A 21,794-nucleotide genomic window follows, 5' to 3' on the forward strand; every position below is an offset into this window, starting at 1 on the left:
TAGTAGTGCTCCCTGGGAATGGATCCTGGGCTAATACCATTTAACATCTTTATTAGCAGTTTGGATAAAGGAGTAGAGTCTGCAGACAAATACAAAATTTGGGGTACTGTTTAACATACATGGGGTAGGCTGTGTATTTACAGGAACCCAGACAGGCTGAGAAACAGCCTGGTATGAATCTCATGAAGTTCAGCAAAGGCCAATGCAAAGTCCAGCCTCATGCACCAGTACAGGCTGGGGGCTGGTTCTGCAGCCAGCAAAGCAGCTTTGCAGAAAATGATTCAGAGTCCTGGTAGACAGGACAAAACTGGACTGTCTACCAGTTAGACAATATAGTGGAACTAAGTGCCAGCAGTGAGCCTTTGTAACAAAGGTGGCCAACTGCATACTGGACTGTATTAGCAAGAACACAGGCAGTGGGCTGCACAAAAGGCATCCTTCCCTCTCTTCGGCTCTTGTGGGACTGCTGCTGGAGTAACATGTCCAGAGTTAGCCTGCTCAGTGCAAGAAAGCCATTGACATGTTGGGGCAAGTCCAGTGGAGGTCCACCAAGACAGCTGTTGGATGGAGTACAATAGGTAAGGAGATGCTGTAAGAGCTGCACTTGTTCAGCAGGAAGAAGACAAGATAAAGGGCTTGTTAAAGTCCACAGCTTCCTACAAGGAGGCTGTAGTGAACACAAAGTAGTTTACAATATTCAGGTGTGTGCTCCATCCTGGATGTATGTACAAGCAGAGGAAGATAAGGGTAACAGGTTAAAACTTAAACAGGGGAAGTTTAGATTAGATATAAGGAAGAAGTTCTTTACTGTGAGGGTGGTGGAATGGGTTGACCCAGGAAGTTGTGAATGCTCCATCCCTGGCAGTGTTCAAGGCCAGGTTGGACAGAACCTTGGGTGACATGGTTTAGCACAAGGTGTCCCTGCCCATGGCAGGGGGGTTGGAACTGGATGATCTCAAGGTCCTTTCCAACCCTAACTATTCTATGATTCTGTAAGAGCAGGAAACACTGAAAGCAGTAATGTTCCTTTTAAGTCACCTCATGTTCTACAGTTCCTGCACAAGTTTCTCACTCCGATTTTTTCTTCCACAGAATCTTAGCAATAATGGTAAAATAGTATTAATTTTCCTATAAATTGAAAATCATATTTTGGCAAACGGCTTTATCACACAACTTTATACAAAACCAGATTGTTTTCCAATTTTCAGGGGGGAAAAAAAGTATGATTTATGTGAATTGTCAAACAGCATGATTAACTTTTTAAAAAATTAATATATTGTTTGCATCACATTTATTTTGCATATAAAGACAACAAATGCAAGCAGTCAGTCTCTATTCACATATAAAGTAGTTTCTTCAGCTGTTCACACTTTACCTGAGACAGAAGTTGCTCTGGTTTATTCTACATCATGATGTATTTGTGCTCAATGAAGGAAATAGAGTACATTTCTGATCCTAACAATGGGCACAACAACACTTCTTGCTACACTTGACTCTACTCCAGCATGGTGCCATTCTCAATTACCACAGCTCCAAAGCTTTGAGGAAAAAAATAGAAGCACTAACTGACTATTACACATTTTCACCACCAATTCAAGATTTATGATATTGCAGGTTTTGTTTGTTGTTTTTTAAAAGCACATAACCTTGCTCATTTCCAGCTTTAGTGCATATAATATAGTTACCCTCATATTAAAAACACTCTCTCACTTGACAGGAGTGACTATTCCTCTGGTCCATTAATCTTCTGAAATTGTCAGTTTGCAATATCAGCAGCCAATTCAGAATCCTGAAGGTTAATCGTCAGTAACGCCAGGAGAGGTGGCAGTGGCATATAAACTGCTTTAAGAGCTGTTGCCTCTGGAGGTACCTCACTTGACGTGAATGTGGAGATACAGATAATGAAAAACCAATATTTAATATCAGGAGTTTTCATGTGACAATCAAAATATTACATCTCAGCTGGAAAAACCATTGCATATAATCAAGAGAACAAATCAGAATGAATAAAACAACTCGTTACTGAACAGCCCTGATGCAGACAGAAAGAAAAGAAAGCTAACTGATAGAGAAGAAATACAGTCAATTTGCAACAAACTTAAGTTATATTTCTCTCTTCCAGTCAGACAGAACAAGGGTGTACCCTGTAGTTTGTACTGTACTACATATAATGCATTTGCATTTATATAGTTTGCCAGGCACCCGGTAAAAAGAAATAACAGTCAACACTAGGGACTAGTTGGGAACTGGAGTAATCAAGAATTTCTAACTTCTGTTACAAGTTTCCTATATAATCTTCAGGAAGCTATAGGAGGCAGATGGAGGTTAAATCAGACACTAAGATGCACCAATATAAACATTAACACTCCTATTACAGTGGCAATTTAGTCTCTTGCTGAATGTTCCTTAATTCTTAAACCTTCTCCTTGAGCTAATTCAGCTGACCCACTAGTAGAGGCTCAGTACAGAGGCTTAAGCTTAGGCCCCTGTAGCCAAGACAACTACATGCAGACAACAGAAGACCCATGCTTTTCTGGACCAGCCACTGGAAGCCAAGGAAGAATTTATCTCAAGTGGTAAGAACACCTAATGTGTAGGTGACAGAGTGAATCAACCACCTGGCTACAAGATCTCTGGAACAGCTATTCGGCTCTACTGATGATATTTCCATAACAAACTGAGCCTGCATGATCAATGAAGGGAGCTTAAGACACTCTAAGCTCGGCAGGTAAATAATGCACTGAAGGCCAACTTGAAAACTTTACAGAGACTGACATACAGAAAATTTAGTCAATTCTTTTCATTCATTAAATGGCAAGGTGTTACAAAATGGGGAAAACAGTCTGTGTACATGATGTAACTTTTGAGCACGACATTTCTTATCAAAGACTAAAATGGTGATATGAAAGCCAGGATTTATAATAAACCTTTGAGCACATTCAACTAGTTGAAGGTCCCCATGAAGCATAACAGTAGACTTTAAAAAACATACTTTTGAAAAAATACTACTGTACACAGATCAATAAAGAATAAAAACCACCTCAAAATGAATGGATTCCAAACACGAAGTTAGCAGACACACCAACTGGTAAAGATCAGGAAATACAAAAGACACTGTAGGAAATATCAGGGATCACTTGTTCCAAATTACTGGTTCAGCTACAGGCTGGCAACTAAAGAATGCTATAGAATAATCTCCAGTCACATGCACAAAACAGATGCTTGAGTGCAAGCTTCCTAATCATGACAATATATATTTTACAGAGCACAGTTTCTCTATTTCAAAAGACCTTTAAAATATTCGTGAATACCATTAAAGCAAACAAAAAGCTCTGCAGTATTTGCATCCTTCTGAACTAATGCTGTGAACACCTGAAAATCAACCAACCTGAAAAGTTCAGTCTAGGTTAAGTTCCCCATATGCTATAGCATCAGAATTATTTAACACATGCTATTAAAAAATAAAGCAGGATACCCAAAAACTTGGTTATTCCTAGAGAAAATGGAGTATCTACAAAGGTTTGGTCTTTGCCAGGTCCATTTGGCTCATCTTTTTACCACTAGAGTAGCCTGAACGCATAGCTCTCAGAAACCACTCAGTGTTAGTAACACATCAAGTGACTCAAAATGCCAAAATCACGAGGCATTTCAGCATGTTATTTTTGTTCTTAGCCTCATCCAGCTCGTGCACTGCACAACATTCAACAGATTTTTCTGAAATATTATTACTGTTACAGAACAAACAGCTAATATTCACACTTTAACTGTTCCTTACAGTCACATTAGGAACCCTAATGATTGACATTACAAACCAAATTACCTGATATGTATCTAACATATGCTTAAATTCTGCAATACTTTCTCATATTTAGTTTCATAGAACTACCTAATGGTATCAGAGATGTGCCCTAAAAGGACAAGCTTCCAAACTAACATCTGGCATTAGCCCTAAAATATGCTCAGGATTCCAAAACGAGAATGATTTAACTCATGGCATGATACTGATGTATGTCACTCAGTGCAGACAGGAGTGAACTCCAAAGGAAGAGATGTATAAACAAACCCCTGTGTTCACAGAACACAGCAGATAGCCTGTCAGAAAGGGCAAACCCCATCCCTTGGCTCAACTAGTCCATATCAATTCTATTGTAATTAAACAATTTCAAGTTCGCTTTATCCAGAAGTCACTTAAATCTGTGTTCTTTAACTTTTTTTTCTTTTTAATTTTGTATGGCTACTTGCTGCAAGTAAAGTTACTTATAACAGAAGGAAAATATAATTGCAAAATTAGATTCTATTACTTTTCCAAGTTACAGCAACTTAATTTACAATAGTCTCAAAAATATGTCTGTATGCTGAAGGCATACACAACTCCATAAACAGTTAAACAAAAGCAATGTGCTACCATTTCAAACAAAGATCTGGAAAAGAAAGAGCAGAGAGGCTACCAAAAGCCATCTTCCAAGAGTCTGATGAAAGCACTGACCAAAGTATTCACAGCTAAACTTGTGCTGCTCTTCCAGGTTGAGGGAAGTTGAACACTACTCCTTTTCCAGCTGTACTGTTACAAATCACTGCAGCAGCAACATCCTAAAACACACAGACACCTGCAACCCATTACACAACTGTGAAGCAGAGGGCATGTCCTGTCCTGCAAAGGGTATAAGCCAGGACAAGCTGACCCTGTCATGGAAAGGTAAGGTCCTTGCCTGCCCAACCCCGCCTGCCCTCTGACCCTCTCCTACCAGCACAAGCATGCCTGTTACCTGTGCAGGAAGCTGGGTAACAGTTAATTCTTTTTCATGTGTTTTGGTTGGGTTTTTTTTTCTTTTTAAACACATTTTGGTTTTACTGCTATTTAAAAGTCAAGAAAAATAACCTGAGTCAACACAGAGACTGCAAACCTGAGACTGTTGTGTTGGATTGGATGTGTGTAAACAAAGAGTTACACACAACTGGAATTCAAGCCAAGAAGAACTTTTTGGGCATACTTACTTTCCCTCTAACTCCATTATTTCTACTAATTATAAATATTTCCTTTCCGTATTTCTAAGCCTTCTTATGCAGTGAAATAATCTAGGCAAATCAGATGCCACTTAGAGAACAGTATTTTCATTCAGTAGTAAGAAACAACAGGTAACCTATTTAGCATAATGAACTATTTTCAGGTTTGTAGTAAAACAAAATTCTTACTCCAGTTCACTAAAAAGAGCAGCACCAGCACACCCAGCACAGAATACTGGAAGTCTAGTCACTAGCCGGTTAAAACAGTTTATAAAGCTCTATGTGGATGCCATGCAATTCAGGCCAGAGTTAGAAGCATTGCAGTGCTCTCTACTACAGTGCAAATCTTAAAGCTGATAGCATTAAAAAAGAAAAAATAAAGACAATGTAGTATTGTTTACTAGGAGAGATGCTAGACTGCTTAAGATAACATGAGCATGGCTGATGCCTGTACCAGACTGCTTCATCCTCTGTAATTTCAGGCTCCAAAAGATTAATTTACACTTGCCCCGAGAGCTTCTATCACATTTGTGGTTGCTGTCTATTTTTCTAACTGGAGAATAGAAATATATTGTGAAAATACATTTTTCAGCATTGTTATTATATATACATCTCCCAACATAAACAGTTTTGGCATATCACAGACTAATCACTCCTCGATCATAGCACAGACCTTTCATGCTCAGTATACTTCTGCATTCAGTGCTGATCTGAAGGTGTACCAAACAGAAAATCCACCTAGCAACAGACAGACATGGGTCTGAAGTTTAATGCTAACTGGTATTCCCTACACTGTAAAGAAAACCAAACCTATCATGTTAATCCCCAAACACTGTCAGCAACATGATTTCAAACCCACAGATTCTTTCTACAGCTCCCATTCTTCATTTAAGTGACACCACCTAGGAAAATCCTACTTAGGTATTACTGCCACAGAGCAAAGACAAGAGTGGACTGTTACGGACCCAACAATATATTCTGTTATTTCTTAGTTAAATGCTCTAAGGGGAAGGAAGCTTGCCACATGTTTGTGTCATAAGCTTAACACTGGGAGAAACCGAGTAATTTTAGTGTTTCTGAACAGATTATCAAAAAGTCAGCAAACCCCTCAGAATCCACTGTTGTAAGCGACTGGACTTACAAATACGTGATTTCCACATAAATGTCACCTACTAAGACAGCTCTGCAGACTCAGAAGTAAAAAAATTCAAAAATAGGAGATGAAAGTGCTCAAAACACCAAAGGATTCCAAGTTCCATTTCCAGTAAGAGTTTAAGATCTTACTTCCAGCTTTTAACTGAGGTCCCACAGTCTGCAGGACCCCACAGATGGGGTAAACCCATTTTGCAAATGTTTAACAGTATTAATATAAAAATAATGAAAAAACCCAAAACAAAAGACAAATCATTTTATAAATGGCTGACGACGAATAGCTGTGAGCAAAATTTTATATTAAATCCGAAATTTGCATTATTAAGAGTAGTTTACCTTCAGAGAGTACCCACCAAATCTAACAATTACAATCTAACAACCTAAGATACAGCTCATCATTTTGGCCTAGGAGTTTTTCAATACCTCTATCACAGTATGATAAGTTTAAGTGACACGGAAGCATACACATTAGCTGCAAAATAACCCTGTAAGTTATAATGCATGTGGTAGTGAGGAGGACACTCTAGTTTTACATTTTAAGTACAACAGTGAGATTATAAGCACCAGGAATTTGTTTTAAGAAGCCTGTGTTAAGACATGGTTTAAAAAGCTGGTGCTGTTCCAAATCAGTAAGAACATGCCATTCCTTTGATCACTCTAGCCAAATCTAATCATGATCAGATCAAGTGCATGCGATTAAAATACCTATTTAGCAATTGAGATCTGACAAAAAAGGGCAGCAGTTTCCTTTGAAACTACAACAAAAAGAAATGGTTTCCAGAAGTGAGGAAGCAAGATCGTTTCTGCTGGCTGTATCACACATTCAACTGTAGGACTGCTCCCACCTCAGACCTCTCTTACAAAGACCACAACTCACAGCAGCCCACCCAAACTGCAGGCAACTGTGGAAAACTGTGTTAAGCTTTGTGGAAGCTATGCAAATTGCTGTTGAGATGTAAAAGGGAACAACACAAAAGTTGTACTTACACAAGAATACGACAAACATGCTGAACAAGTATCAAGAACTGCACACACAGTAGTTACTCTAAGCTTCAGCATGGCAAACATAATGAAACATTACTCAAAATACCAGCTTAAAATTACACTGTTCACCTCCTTTGTAGATAGATGTTGAAGAAAGTAAACATTAACACAGCAGGTAAACTTATTCAGAGACCAAACAACTTCCTCAGTCTCACTGTAACACACAGGAGAAAGTGGAAGCAGCACCCCCACCTTCCTCCAAAACACACAGAGATTTCTGTTCCACTGACCACAGCTTTTTCTTATTTATATGTTACTACACGCAATTTCTCAGGGCTGATCACAACCTCCTCTTGTTTTGCTGTGATCACACAGATTTCTCAAACGCTCTGGCATTCCCCTGCAACCTATAATCGTATACACCATGCTCTGCAACAGCGTGTCACTTTATGCCTTTCAAAAGAAGCACAATCATTAGCTTCAATTAATCTGTTAAAGTGCATACTACTTCACACAACATTGAATATGCTACCATTAGTTGGAACTACAGTCACATTATGTATGCAATTCCTTTCTCCCAAACTGACAGTCTTCAGCACGTTTTCCAAGGCCCGCTTCTAGTTCTGCAGCTTAATCTGAGTCCATATATTTGTATTTTCCTTTCACTACTGCATAAAAAAACACACTTTTAAACGGAAAGTGGCAGACTACTGATAATGAAAGCTGAACTGTGTAAACACGTTAGAGAAACACACGGTTAAAATGGTTACTTTCAATTAGAGAGAAAAACTGACTGCCCTCCCATTAAAGTAACCCTGCTCATCAAGATTACTGAAGTCTCAAGCTGCACACAGAGTAAAACTGAGGTTTGAAAAATAAACCAAACAATCCTATTGGCATAAGTTTATGAATGGATTTTTCTTAAAGGGAGAATAAAGTAACCTAAACTTCTGTGCTTGCCAAGCTTCCTCAGTTGTCCCCATACCCCTGGAAAGCCACATAACCCCAAAACCACGGGGTACGCTGCCTGCGATAACACAGTTAATCCCAGCAGGCACAGATGGACCACAGTAAGAAACAGGGTTCGCCGAGTCGGGAGCCACACTTCACATAGCGTGTGGCTTCCTTACACGGGTTAGAGACAGACCTGGTGGCACCCGGAGAGGCCGCCGGCGTTTCCCCCCGGAGGGGCTGCCCCTCCTCGGCCACCGACAGCCACCACCGCCGCGCTGCCCATCAGGCACCCTCAGGCTGCCGGGGCTCCCAGACCTCCGGCACCGAACCCGCTGCTGGGGGGTTCCGTGAGGCGATGCCGAGACAGACGAGCCAAACTTTGCCTCTTCTCCCGAGAGAGCGCTGGGGCCGAAACGGAGCTGTTCCCATCTCGCCCCTGTCAACAGATGCTCTGCCTCCCCAGCCCCACTCCGCGGGGTAAACTAGCCCGGCCTGAGGCCCCTGCCTCCGTAACGCATTCGAGTCAACAACCCCCAGACAGACACGACGGCCGAAACCACGTCTGAGCCCAGCCAGCGCTCGGCAACCCGCGGCCATGGAGGACAGACCTCCCCGCGAGCGGCGGAGGGCGCGGGGGCTCGGGCACGCTGACAGCCTCCGGCCGGGCTCCGCGGACAGTGAGGCACCCCCACAGCATCGCCGCCGCTTCCCCACAGCCCGGCCCGGCTCGGTTCGGTTCACCCCAGCCCGCTCCTCACCTCCTTGACGGGAGGGAATTTTTTCCGGCACTCCAGACTGAGGCCCCGCAGGTCTCCCTGCATGTTCTCCAGCAGCTTCTTCACGGCTCCGGGGCTGCTGGTCCCGGACATGGCGCCACCGGGCCGGGGCAGCGCCTCTCGCTCCACAGCCCCAGCCGACACGTCTGCGCCCGACACCGGAACCCGTTAGCCAAAGCTCCGGCCCCTTCCCCTGCCCCGCCGCCGCCGCGGCCCCCCCGCTCCCACAATGCCGCTCGTCACGCCGTTTCCGCACACACTGCCCGGGGGCGGGGAGAGCAACAACCGGGGCTCAGGGCCCGGCCTCCCGGGGCTGCGCTGGGCCGGACATGGGGGCCGGGGCCTGTTCCTTGCTGTGCCACCGACACCGGCCTAGGCCGGCGGGCAGGGGCAGGGGGGGTGCACGGGCCCGGTTAACGCCTGTGGGGAGGGGAGGGACGAGGAGGGAAGGGGCCGGTCCGAGCTGAACTGCAGCGGTGGAGAGCCGGGATGAAGGCTCTCGGCCTCGCTGCCGCTCGTCTGCGGCCGCTCCAGCAGAGTGTGGGTCCCTGCGCACAGCAGACAGCTAGGAATTCCTTGGGAATGGTGAAGTTCTTGCTTTCGTTGTGCCTTTCGCAAGCTGTGTCCGTACGCAGCCGGTTTTGGTTCTCTCTAGGAGAAGCCAGAGTGAGCCTTTCTCGAGAAGATAAGCACAGGCAGGGCAACAACAAAAGGACAGTCGGGTCCCGGGTAGCTTCCTTGTCAGCAGCAGCATCCCCCTGAAATCCAGAAGCTTTCCCACCAGCTGGTTTTAACCCGTTTCAAACGCGCGCACCCAAACAGCAAGCATGAACTCTTTGGCCAGTACCTATCCCTTGTAGTAATGCTGCTCCCTCTGTAGCTTGGGACACAGCAAAGGCTGCCTGGGAGTTTCCTTCTGAAGGGTGCCTTTCATGGCTGAATAGTTAACATTATTCACAATGGGTTTGGTCTCTGCAGTAATTACTTTTCCATGTTCTGGTTGATGCGAATCCAGTACGGTGGTGGCTGTCTACCTGTAATGCAGCATAGCTCTGTTGCCCTTCATAAACCCATGGAGCTGGAAAACATTCTTGAGTTTTTACAGTCTATATATAGTTTTCAAACTTGGGAATCTTGGGGGAAAAAAATACAGCAAATCGGAATGGAGAATAAAATTTTGCTATATTATTCCTCAGACTTTCTGAAAGTCTTAAGTTTTACTCAGATAATATTAAAAACAATTATCATCTAATGAAAAAGGGAAAATAACCTCTCATAAATTTGAGCATCCCTGCTTCTATGTTTGGGTTCATTTGTTGGAAGATACATTGCAAATCACGCAGTAAACAGGCTCCTGCTGGCACAGCATTGTACTAGGTAGGCATACGTCTTTAGGTGTGTGCTCTACAAGGCAGGATTGCCTTCTAAGTAATACCTAACAACTATTTTTACATCATTTTCAGTTTACTGGCCATTAACTTGACTGAAGTGGATGAATGGATGTGAGTTTTTAAAACTGCGTGTAACACTGGCAGGACTGAATGAGGTGGTCAGGCTTTATGTGCCCTCAGACAAGGAATTAGGATTTCAGCCCTGTGTTAAGTAAAATCAAACCCATGAATCTGTAACATTATTGTGCTTTCACAGAATCACACAATGGTTGAGGCTGGAATAGGCCTCTGGGGATCATCTACTCCAATCACCTTGCCAAGACAGGGCCATCCAGAGCAGGTTACACAGCATGTCCAGGCAGGTTTTGAATGTCTCCAGTGGGAGACTCCACGATCCCCTGGGCAGCCTTGTCCAGCTCTGTCACCTTCAATGTAAAGTTCTTCCTCATGCTTAAGTAGAACTGTTTATGTGCTTAACCAATAAGCATTTTCCTAAGGATTTTCCTGTCTAAGCACTTCCATTCTGGGCTTCAATCCTGAGGACAATGCACAAACCAGTCCCAACACCTTCCCAAGAAACACAGATAATTTGCTAGGAGAGTGAGTCAATTAATTATTGACTATGCATAGGTATTTCTTAGGTAATATTCCTTAATGATTTACTTCCCTCTTGTTGTTTGGACTTTTCCACCTACGTACAGTACATGCTGAGCTATGGGCATAGATGGATAGATGTCTACCTAAACTCAAGCAATTGAAATTTGTGACATGAAGGTCAGTAAGCTGTTCTGTAACACTGCCTTCCTTATGAAAACTGAGCAGGTATTTCGGGTGGAATTTGGCTGAATGTGACATCTGGAGTTAAAGCATCCTACTGACATTGTTACCCCTGTAATAAAAATGAGGAAGATGAGGAAAGCTGTCATATGACTACATTTCCCTCTTAGCAATGGTGAGACAAGTAAGAAGAATTGAGATTGATCACATTCTAAAGAAGCAAATTAGTATGTATTAGATACATATTAGTAAGTATGTGCTTACTAATTTCCTGCAAATTTTACTGTTTTGTTTAACCAGACAAGACTACTGTAAACATTCAGTTTGGATGGGAGGACCTCTCTTACATTGATAAGTTAACTTGTGTGAAAGATAGATGATGTTTTCTTTAATCAATTTATCATACATGTCTTTTCAACTACCAGCTTTGACACTTAGTCTGCTCAGCATTGCAAGCCAAATACAATGGGATTGCTCCTGGTTTTGGGAATGAATCATGGGAGTGGTTACAGGATTGAAAACTCCTTTAGATCTGCTGACTACAAGAGTTGAGAGCTATACAAGTCCCTGTATTTCAGGCACTTCTCTTAAACACAAGATAATCTTTCTCACTGTTTTGATGTACACCTTTTGTAAACACAGAAGATTTATTAGTTAAACTGAACTAGAGCATTTAAGGTATTTAAACTAGCCAGGATCCTTGTGAGTGACCCTAATTTGATTCTGAATGTGTTCTACTGTAGTTGCATTTAGCTGCAGTAGAAACTAATACTTGTATTCCTCACTCTGAGTGAAAGCGCTTGCCTGTCTTTTGGTATGTTTTAAATGCTTCAGTTTCAATTCAAGTTGCTTTTGAGTTAGAGCAGCATATATGGGCATCTCTGAGGGCACAGTTTTGACTAGCAAGCTGAAAATGCTAGTTAGCTGTTAAGCTGACTTTGTGTTACGCTGACATTATTATATTTGTTTACTTTGTTATTAAGTTATATGTAATTTTGTGATGGGCAGTGGGTGATTGAAATCATTCCCTGTACCTTTATGACCCTAATTACCAACAAAAATGCTCAGGAGACCTATTGTGTTTCATTAAATTACCTCTTGGAACCAGTGCTCATTCCAAATGATGTGCATCAGTCCTTCTGATTCAATTAAACAAGGGATAGCACTTGGCTGTATTAATTTTAGGTGTGTAGTCCTAGTTATAGTCCATCCTGAGAGATGTTTGCAGGTGCTGGCTCTGACTATGAGAACAGGGTTATGTTGCTACATTATGCAGAGGCAAAGCTGTCAGATTTCACGGTGGAAATGAGTTGTTTTATGCTGATGGGACAAAGTGAGACTTTTCCTCCGAGTTTACTTTGCTCCTGTATGTTTTTGTAACGGATATGAATCTATACATAGTAGTAAACAAACTTCAGCATATGAAATGCCATCAATTGTGTGGTCAAGTAAAGGTGTTTGCAGACTCTTTGTTGGCTTTTTTGTACTGCGAAGTTGAGAGTCATGATGGAGAAAATGTTGTCCCACAGTAGATGGGACATAGATTTTGATATCAAAAGGCAAAGCTAAATTTCAAGTTAAAAGAGCATGAGAGATGGATTAATACCAGATGCTTCCTGTAGTCCTTTATGAAAACCTATGCACTGTATTGGTCTGTGTAAGCATGAAGAAACCCTACACACATACTTTACAATGTGAATACTTCAAAAGCTCCTTATATTATGGACACAAGAAATGGGGCAAGAGAGTATTTTTGTTGTGGCCATAAATAAGTTAAAAGCAGAAGTAATAACCTTCCCTCTAGTACCTGGTTGGTTGTTTGGGGTTTTTTTATGGAGCAGAAATGAAGCCCTTGTTACTTTAGGATGTGGCTGTGTGAGGAAGTTAGATCTCCCAGCAGATTGAAAACTACCTTATTTTCCAGCATGAACTCCTTGTGAATTCAGACTGTGTTCCTTCCTGCATATATGTGAGCATATGTTTACATGTTAGTACATATTTTGTTTGTATGTTTGCAGTTCATACACATTTTATGTTTAGTCAACTAAAAAAGCAACCCCAGCTACTGTCTGGCAGTGAATCATCCTCTTTGTCATTAGCAACCTATCTGTAATTATGTCACATTATCTTTAATATAACTGGCAAAAATGTTAAGTAGCAATGGCCAAAATGTCAGACCTATGATGTGTTAGATACTCAGCAACGATTCCCTATTGAGTTACAGTATGATCACTTCTGCACACAAATCTCTTCAACCAGAGGCTTAGGTGCTTCCATGACTCCTGTGTAACCAGCCAGCAAAGTTGTTTTTCCAATTTTCCCTGCTTGGATCTCATGCAGATGGATTCTCAAAGCAGTGGTTTGTTTGGGTGTTGTTTTGCATTGCCCCTTGGAGTACTGGTAATTGAATCAGCTGAACCTGTTAACATCTTTCCTGAGAAGAGCTGCTGTCCACTGCTTGGATTAATTTATCACTGCCTTAGAGCTAGCAGTGTAGCAACAGACAGATACATGATATTCACAACATCTTCTCAGCAGCTCCCTTACCCTTCATACTCACAACAGCATGAGTCAGGACAGATTAAATAGCTTTTCCAGCTCACAGAGGAAGTATGTGTCTGGCCTGGGGAACAAACCTTACTCTGTGCATTAAACTGAATCCGTCTTTCATTCCCCTTCACAATAAATAGTATTTATTAGATAATGGAATGATTATCCATTCAGGCAGCACCTGTGATTTTTCCTGGCATGGTATGTAACACAGTCCACTCATGATAGTTTCTTTTTATGCCAAGTATAGAAAACAGAGAAACCATGAACGATATTTTACTTGACAGTTGTTTACATTGAAAAACCCCATGCTGCCCATCCCTGCTACCATCTTAACAATGAGCACAGTGTGAAGTCGTGCTCAATGGGTGAGGGATCTTGCCCTTCTGATCGGAATTTCCTGCAATCTCAATGTCCATTATTAGGAATTTTTGTTTAGAAATAAGGCATAGATGTGTGGAAGTGAAATAAATGTTATTTGATGGAGAGCTCTTGCAGTGGAGAGTGAATTCATCTGCACTCTCTGGAGAGGTCTTTTCCTGAGACTCTCATTTTAGGTGCAGGATGCGTAAAAGTGCCTGTCAGGAATGTCGGAAGTACACATTGTGCTGCAGTCTGTTTATTTTGCTGCTCTCTCATCTATTTGCCAAAACCCTCCCTATGTCTTTTTAATATTTCCCTTTTCATCTCTTCAGCTTGTATGTAAATTATGGAAATACTTCCAGGCAGCTGGTAACCTGCAGTCAATCTGCTGATCACCAAGCAACGCCAGGGAGGAGAAGGGTGTTCCTCTGTGTGAAAATAGGTTTTGGCTGCTGCAGCAGAGAGGAGAAGTCACTGGATGCTTTCTTTAAGCTCTGGTGAATCCTTCAAGGTAATGGTTCCAGGCTGCAGCCCTGAGGCTGCAGAGTGATCACATTACTGCAGGAGACTTTCCATCTACTGGATGGATGTTAGGTCCTTTGCATTAGGGGTGGCCCCTGCCTACACAGCAAGCATTGCAGTCATAGCTATAAAATGAAGAAAATAATTGGAAAAATAGATACATTTTCTGTATTCACACAAGTAGCACAGAGCCCAGTGCATTACATAGACATTCTTTTCTCACACTGCCACTGCTGCACTGCTGGCATGACCAGCCTAGTCTGTAGCTAACTCACACCAGCACAGGAAAGACTTAATACGGCCACGTACTTCCGAGAGCCTCCAGCACAGCTGTTCCCAAAGATAACTGAAGTGTGACCACAGCTTTATTTTACAGGCAGTTCTTTCTATAAACCATAAAGATTAGTGATTTCTTATGGAAGAGATCCTTGTGAAGAACTGTTTGATACAGAGGCCTTAGTTTACCTTATATATTGTGCTTATCTTTTTTGCTGTGTGGCTGCATGTGTGGCTGTGTTTATAAGCAGCAGTCTGAAGGAAGTTTTGTTACTGAGGTTGAGTCAAAACAGGTAAAGAGAATGAATGTGCTTCTCAGGGAATTTGGAGCACAGCCAAAGAAATCCAGCTGTAAAGAGCCAAGTGCTTTTCTTTGCAGTAAAATTACTATGCAGATCATCTCCACATGGGAATATGTATCCTCAGTAAAGCAGGACTATAACACAATATGTGTCTATGTTCTGGGTTGTGTGTGAGAAAGTATGTCCATATCAAAGGATGAATACATGTGGGAATTTCATAGATAACAGTGGCATGGTTAATACAGCATTTCTAGAAGTTGTATTCAGTATTTCACAAGTGGGAGCCTCTGTCTGGAACCCACTCCCAGGGCACGGTAAATGGGCTCCTTTGTCCCCTCTTACCCAGTGTGCTCTTCTTGGCTGGCTGCTGGCTGGAGCATAGGAAATTCCAGGTCTGAACATTCACTGTTCCAGCTGAGAGCCAGGCCCTGGAGCCACCGAATGGATCATTAGATGGAATGCAAAACTGGTTCAGCCAGTCTGAGACCTTATTTCCCTTTGGCAGCATGGTGATCAGTAGATTCCTATGGCTGTTTATTACTAGGGGCCTCACTTCCTTCTACCAGTCTTAAGTAGCAAAACCATGCCATGATCTAAGAAGATGTGCTAAACAATTTAATCATAAAATTAGCAGTTAACATGTACCAAGTATTGACAAATTCTTTACTAGATGGGTTTGTTCCTTACCAGCTCAGCCACACTTTTATATGGAGAACACAAATGTCTGGTGGGCTTCGATGTCTTATTTTATTGGAGGCAAGATCATAGAAGATAAGAATCAGCCTTTCCAAACAATTACAGCAGGGTTTCAAAGAACTTGACACCCAATTGTTTTTCCCCTTCAGGACATTCGGAGCCTTCCTCTAACACAGATCCTGCTCTCAAGACGTTGTCTAATAGTTGGACACGTAAACTGCAGTTGTCTAGATAATGACTAGGTGAGGACTCACGTTAAAAATAGTTTGGCTCTTCTATTACTGTCTTATTTCAGAATGTCTTCATAATGTGCTGGAATCACCTCTAGATTGTTTACTTTCTAGTGGTTTTCTGTATCTCTCAGTAGGAAGTTAAATCCATAGCTAGGAACCAAATTGCTTTCTTTTCTTTCCCTACAAGGCAGCCAACATCTATCAAGGACTGCAATTCCCAGTTGCCTGTTAGTGACTTTTGCAGTATTTACTTTTCTTTCTAATGATAGCCCTTTGCTTTTCTTAGAATGTATTTGAAGTCCTCTACCATCTCCTTACTAGCATTCTACAGCAACTTTCTCATTCCATTTGTCATTTCTACTCATGCAATATAGGCTTTTCCATACTCCTGCTCTTGTCTTGGTTGTGAGTTGTCGTTTTCACATACATTCACAGTTCTGCACCATTTCTTCCTCTCTGCCACGAGTTCTTCCACTTTTGTCTCCTACTGCTGTCAAGTCCCTTCGGATTACTTGATACATCTGTTCTGAAATGGAGTATGGAAATTTAAATCTGGTTTGTTTCCTTCTATTTTTAACTGCACATTTGTTCACAGAAGTTTTGGGAAGATTTTCCATTGGTTAAATAAATTAAGGTTCGTGTGGGCTTTTTATTTCAAGAAAAGAATATCATGTCTGTCAAATTCTAATAATATTGCCAGATACTACTGGGAAAACAGGGACAGTGTAATCCATCACACTTGATTCTATGGAAGCAATTTACATCATAAAAATGAGCTTTTCTACATGATAATCTCAGACTGAGCCTAGTGTTAACCAGAAATGCAACAATTACAGAGGATAACCAAATTCTTCCCATAGCAAGTAGTTCTACAAACTTTTTTATCTCTTCATCTTTGCCACCTTGTCTGGAAAATATTACAGAAATGCCTAAAGTTACATTCCCTGAAGATATCTCTAAAGGCATTATTTCCTATCTGATTTCTTCCAGTTGTGTAAAAATGAGTTAATTCAATGATTCTGGATATTTTATGAAGAAAGTTCTATTGTCTCCATCCCATCGGTGGGTAGTGATTATGGTGTATTATAGACATCTATTCAGAAATCTGAAATGCTCAAAACATTTCTGATTATTGTATTCCCCAGCTGTAGTTCATTAATCTAAAATGTTCACAGCAATATTTTATTAATTGAGATTTGGAAAACAAAAGAATTTTTGTATATGAATGACTTTATTTTACAGTAAAACCAACCCCATTCACACAGTGTCAAAGGCCAGAATCTCATTGGTGGAAGATGATTCTTTAAACTGTGAAGATCAAACTCCTGTGATTGACAGTCCTAGTCTACTTGTTACAATTGTGTCCAAATCTAGGTCTCAGCTCTACAAGTTGTATTTAGGATCCAGGTCACACATGGCAAAGTTATTCAGGACATCAGTCTCACCATAAATGGGTTATTTAGACACTGCACTTAATTCATTGAGCAGCTATTAGGTAATGCAATGTTAGTCAACATGACTAATATGTTTGATTTGGCAAATGGAACTACAGAGTTGCAATGCTGTATAACTTTTATTGACCTGTTGACTTGCAACTGAGTTATATTAGGGTTTATGAAAGCTGCTGTTTCCCCATTGGAATGGGGGGAACAAAACTCAAATAGAATCCAAGTTACCTTTTCCTCTTGCGCAGCAAATTGACCAAGGAAACCAGTCCTATATGAGTAGTCCTAAACAGTGTATTTTGTATCACTGAGCAGCACATCTGAGTTGGCAGATGTTCTCTGTATTTAATAGATGATACATAATAATAACTGTCCCTTCTGTTTGCAGACTTTCTCCTCAGCTGAGACACACATCTACACAACACCCACAGCACAGAGTGTGGTTTATAACATTGACAGATGTTGGAAACAAGCACAGCTCATCTGAATTCTTTTCAGACAGCCTTTGCTGTATTCTGGAAGACACCTTGGTGCACTATGTGCAGGTTTTAATTGTCATTTGTGAGGAACCATGCATTTTTCAACAGGGGCATGCGTGAATTTTAACTGAAGCACTGTGTTTTAACAGAAACTGTCATGGAAAAGCAGGGTGCTCTTCCAGCATCACAGAGAAAGATGGAAAAGGGAGATGTGGGTTTCAGTTTAGGTGGTAACTGGCAGGGGGAAGAATTACTTTAAGGAAATGAGAAATCCAAGAGGTCACACAGCTGGGGTTTGAAACAGCTTCCTGAGTTCAGATTAGCACAAATGGTGCAGGAAGGAAAGAAAAATCATACGGTTTTCTACCCTGAAACAAGAGCATGGGGTTTAGTCCTATATTAATGAATTCTTGTAACACTAACAGGTGAAGGCCTTCCTCAAACTAGAGCAAGTGCTTAGAGATTCAGGCCTTCATTCAAAACTCTTAGTGATTTTTAAGTGGTGTCATTAAGCCTGAAGAGGCAGGAACATTCCTCTGACAGACAGGGTATTTAGGGACTCACAGGTCTCAAAGCCAAGGCAGATGGCTCAGACGAAGCCTCCATCCCAGCAGGTGAAGGGTTATTGTGTCAGCTGCCTCCCTCCTTAGCACATTGCACCCATCACTTACTCTGCTCATTGTTCCGCTTGTTCCTGCTTCTTGTTAAAAAGTAATTGCATGAAAGGCTCCCACACTGATCTCAATTGAGATTGCCCAGTTTCAACTTTGCAGCCTTAGTTCTTGGAACGTTTATCTCCAGTACACCCTCTCATAAGGTATCACACGAAAATCAAGGCACTCCTGAATAGTCTGTCTGAGAAAAGAATTCTTTTTATATCTGTTACTGCAATTAATCTAATTGGGATTGTAGCTTTTTTTACATCTATGTCTCCCGTGTTACAGTCTGAACTTCTAACAGGTAGTACCTCAAATGGTGTGTTTTCCACAGACCTGGGAAGATTAAGTCTTATTTCTGCTTATGTATCCAAGGACAAGTTCTTATGCCTGTGTTTCACATCAGGAGCTCATTCTGAATTGCTTATCCACTAGAGCTGCACGGAATTATTGGTACTTACTACCTCCCACCTTCTGTAGCTATGATCAGATTATTTTACACATTGAATAAAAACAACCAAGTGTCACTGACTTCTCCAGTAACACCCTTATTCCACAGTGATTTCCTAATGGAAACTATTGTGAGATTGTTGGTTGGTTCCTAAACTTTGTATTGGGTTATACTACATAATACTCGTATTTTGAGGAGAGTAATGCAACACTTAAGGTGATAATTGTTGGGCAAAAAAGAAATTCAGTGCAGCCCTGTGGAGAAGGATTTGGGGGTGTTGGTCAATGAGAAAATGAACATGAGCCAGCTGCAGTGTGTGCTTACAGCCCAGAAAGCAACCATATCCTGGGCTGCATCAAAAGGAGCGTGACCAGCAGGTCAAAGGAGGTGATCCTGCCCCTTTACTCTGCTCTCGTGAGACCTCACTTGGAGCATTGTGTGCAGTTCTGGTGTCCTCAACATAAAAAGGACATGGAACTGTTGGAACAAGTCCAGAGGAGGCCACGAGGATGATCAGGGACTGGAGCACCTCCTGTATGGAGACAGGCTGAGAAAGTTGGGGCTGTTCAGCCTGGAGAAGGCTGCATGGAGACCTCATAGCAGCCTTCCAGTATCTGAAGGGGGCCTACAGGGATGCTGGGGAGGGACTCTTCATTAGGGACTGTAGGGACGGGACAAGGGGTAACGGGTTGAAACTTAAACAGCAGAGGTTTAGATTGGATATAAGGAAGAAGTTCTTTACTGTCAGAGTGGTGAGGCACTGGAATGGGTTACCCAGGGAAGCTGTGAATGCTCCATCCCTGGCAGTGTTCAAGGCCAGGTTGGATGAAGCCTTGGGTGATATGGTTTAGTGTGAGCCCATGGCAGGGGGCTTGGAACTGGATGATCTTAAGGTCCTTTCCAACTCTAACTATTCTATGATTCTATGATAATTAAGTGCCAAGCACTTAAATAATTCTAGGTGTACTTATATCACAATCTTTACCAACTCTCTTTCACAGTTACTGCTCTCTCCCCCAAAGTAACAAAACTTACTTTACATAAAACCATACTGATTGTTGCGAGTCCTGTATGAGCATTTGCATTATTTGGGCCAGGGTGACTGTTAAGCTACCTGGCATATAGCAACCTGGCATATGGTAACCACTCCCTAGTTAATGGGATAAATTGGTCATAAACCAGTCACACATGGGCTCTTCCGGGGTTTCCATGCTATCCCAAGATTTAACTTCTTTTCAGTAAGGCAGGCCTCACTGCCTGCCTCAGGAACGTGCGTTACCCAGTGAAACACAGGATCTAGGAACTAAGAAAGCAGAACTGTTTCCACAATTAACCCCCCAAGGAAATAGAATTAAAGATGCTGAAAAGAGCATTTTCTCTGCAGACTCTGAATATACTTCTTCTGTCAGATTAATTCATATCAATTGTTTCACTACATTTATAATTATTTTCTTCACCCAAGTAACTGGTACTTGGAAACAATGAGAAACCATACCCTGAAATTACAGCACGGCACCAAAGAAGGCTGCATAGTTTTTGACAAGACTTGGTGGGTTTGCTAATCTTTGCCTGCCATACTGACTTCATGCTAAAGATTTCAGAGAGCTTAAGGAATGACACTGTAATGCAGCGCTAGCTTGCTGGGAAAGCTAGAAGGGGTTGTGGCTTTCCCATTAGCAACTAGCTGTAGATGCAGGAGATGTTTCCACATCATCTGGCAGGGTAATGTCTGACAGCTTTTCTCATCTATCATCTCAACTGTAGTTGCAAACTTCAGTGTGCCAGGAAGGCAAGCAGGACTTTAAGTAAGTGGATGATAGATCAGGGAACTGATCTGCACTGAAGCATCCAGAACACTGTCTGAAGTGGTGGGCAGTCTTCACCTCTCCTTCCCTCCCAGCCAGGCTTTAAGTGACTTATTGCTGTCACAAAATACATGGAGTAACTGGAATTGCAAGCTGTCTTCTGCCTCCTACTTTGTTTTGTTTCTGCAAGTTTCATATTAACAAGGTTCACTGTATCTTATCAGTTTGGGGTTTATGCTGGTACCATCAAAAAGCTTGCTGTTAATGTAAACAAAAGAAAGAAAGCACAGATTTTTATCAGACATGATTCATACAAAAAGATGTGAGGTCCCTGTTTCTTCTGTAGATAAACCACTACTTCAGTGACAGTAACTTTTGATTGACACCATAAGGCATAATATGCTTTCTGTAGCTTTAACTATGTCCACACTGGATTAATGAGATAAATTATCATCTCTTATGTGTGAATATAGACTAGTTTTACAGAAATCACAACTTGGCTGAATTCCCAGAAACCTTTGAGTAACATGGACATGTTACTGATCTTGGTATCTGATGGGGAAGCTGGTTTCACAAACTGGGTGTGTGTGATCCTTGAAGTCAAATTAACAGTAACAAAAAAGAAATTAGAACCTATGTATGTGATTTCTTCCTAACCTTAGATCAATACTACTACTACTACATAGATCAATACCATTTTAAGCTCTACCCAGATGATCCAACTATTAGTAGGTAAGCACATTCCTTCAACTAGAGTATCCCATATATGCATATATGTCAGCATTTTCAAAGGGAGAACGAGGTGCATTAGGAGACACAGTTATCAGATACTAAAGCTCCTGTCTACAGACTCCAGAGTGAGACTTTGGTAAGCCAAACAAGACCCTATGCAGGCAAGTTGTAGGCTAACCTGACATGAAAACCAACAGGAGTATGAACGCTGGGCTTTGTGTGTGTTATTCAAAGAGATGATTGCTT

General features: G+C 41.7%; 1 protein-coding gene across 2 annotated transcripts in view; it reads right to left on the reverse strand.

Annotated features, from left to right (window-relative positions):
* The window catches only part of MON2 (MON2 homolog, regulator of endosome-to-Golgi trafficking), a 69,407-nt gene extending 60,364 nt beyond the window's left edge, over nt 1-9,043 (reverse strand). For both annotated transcript variants that reach the window (XM_005148062.3, XM_005148061.3), the window contains exon 1: nt 8,853-9,043. In XM_005148062.3, coding sequence (XP_005148119.2) covers nt 8,853-8,963 — 111 coding nt within the window. In that variant the 5' untranslated portion in view covers nt 8,964-9,043. The remainder of the gene's footprint in view (nt 1-8,852) is intronic.
* Nucleotides 9,044-21,794: the final 12,751 nt, after the last annotated feature.

The sequence above is a fragment of the Melopsittacus undulatus genome, chromosome 5 (genome assembly GCF_012275295.1).
Source record: "Melopsittacus undulatus isolate bMelUnd1 chromosome 5, bMelUnd1.mat.Z, whole genome shotgun sequence".
Classification (NCBI taxonomy): Eukaryota; Metazoa; Chordata; class Aves; order Psittaciformes; family Psittaculidae; genus Melopsittacus; species Melopsittacus undulatus.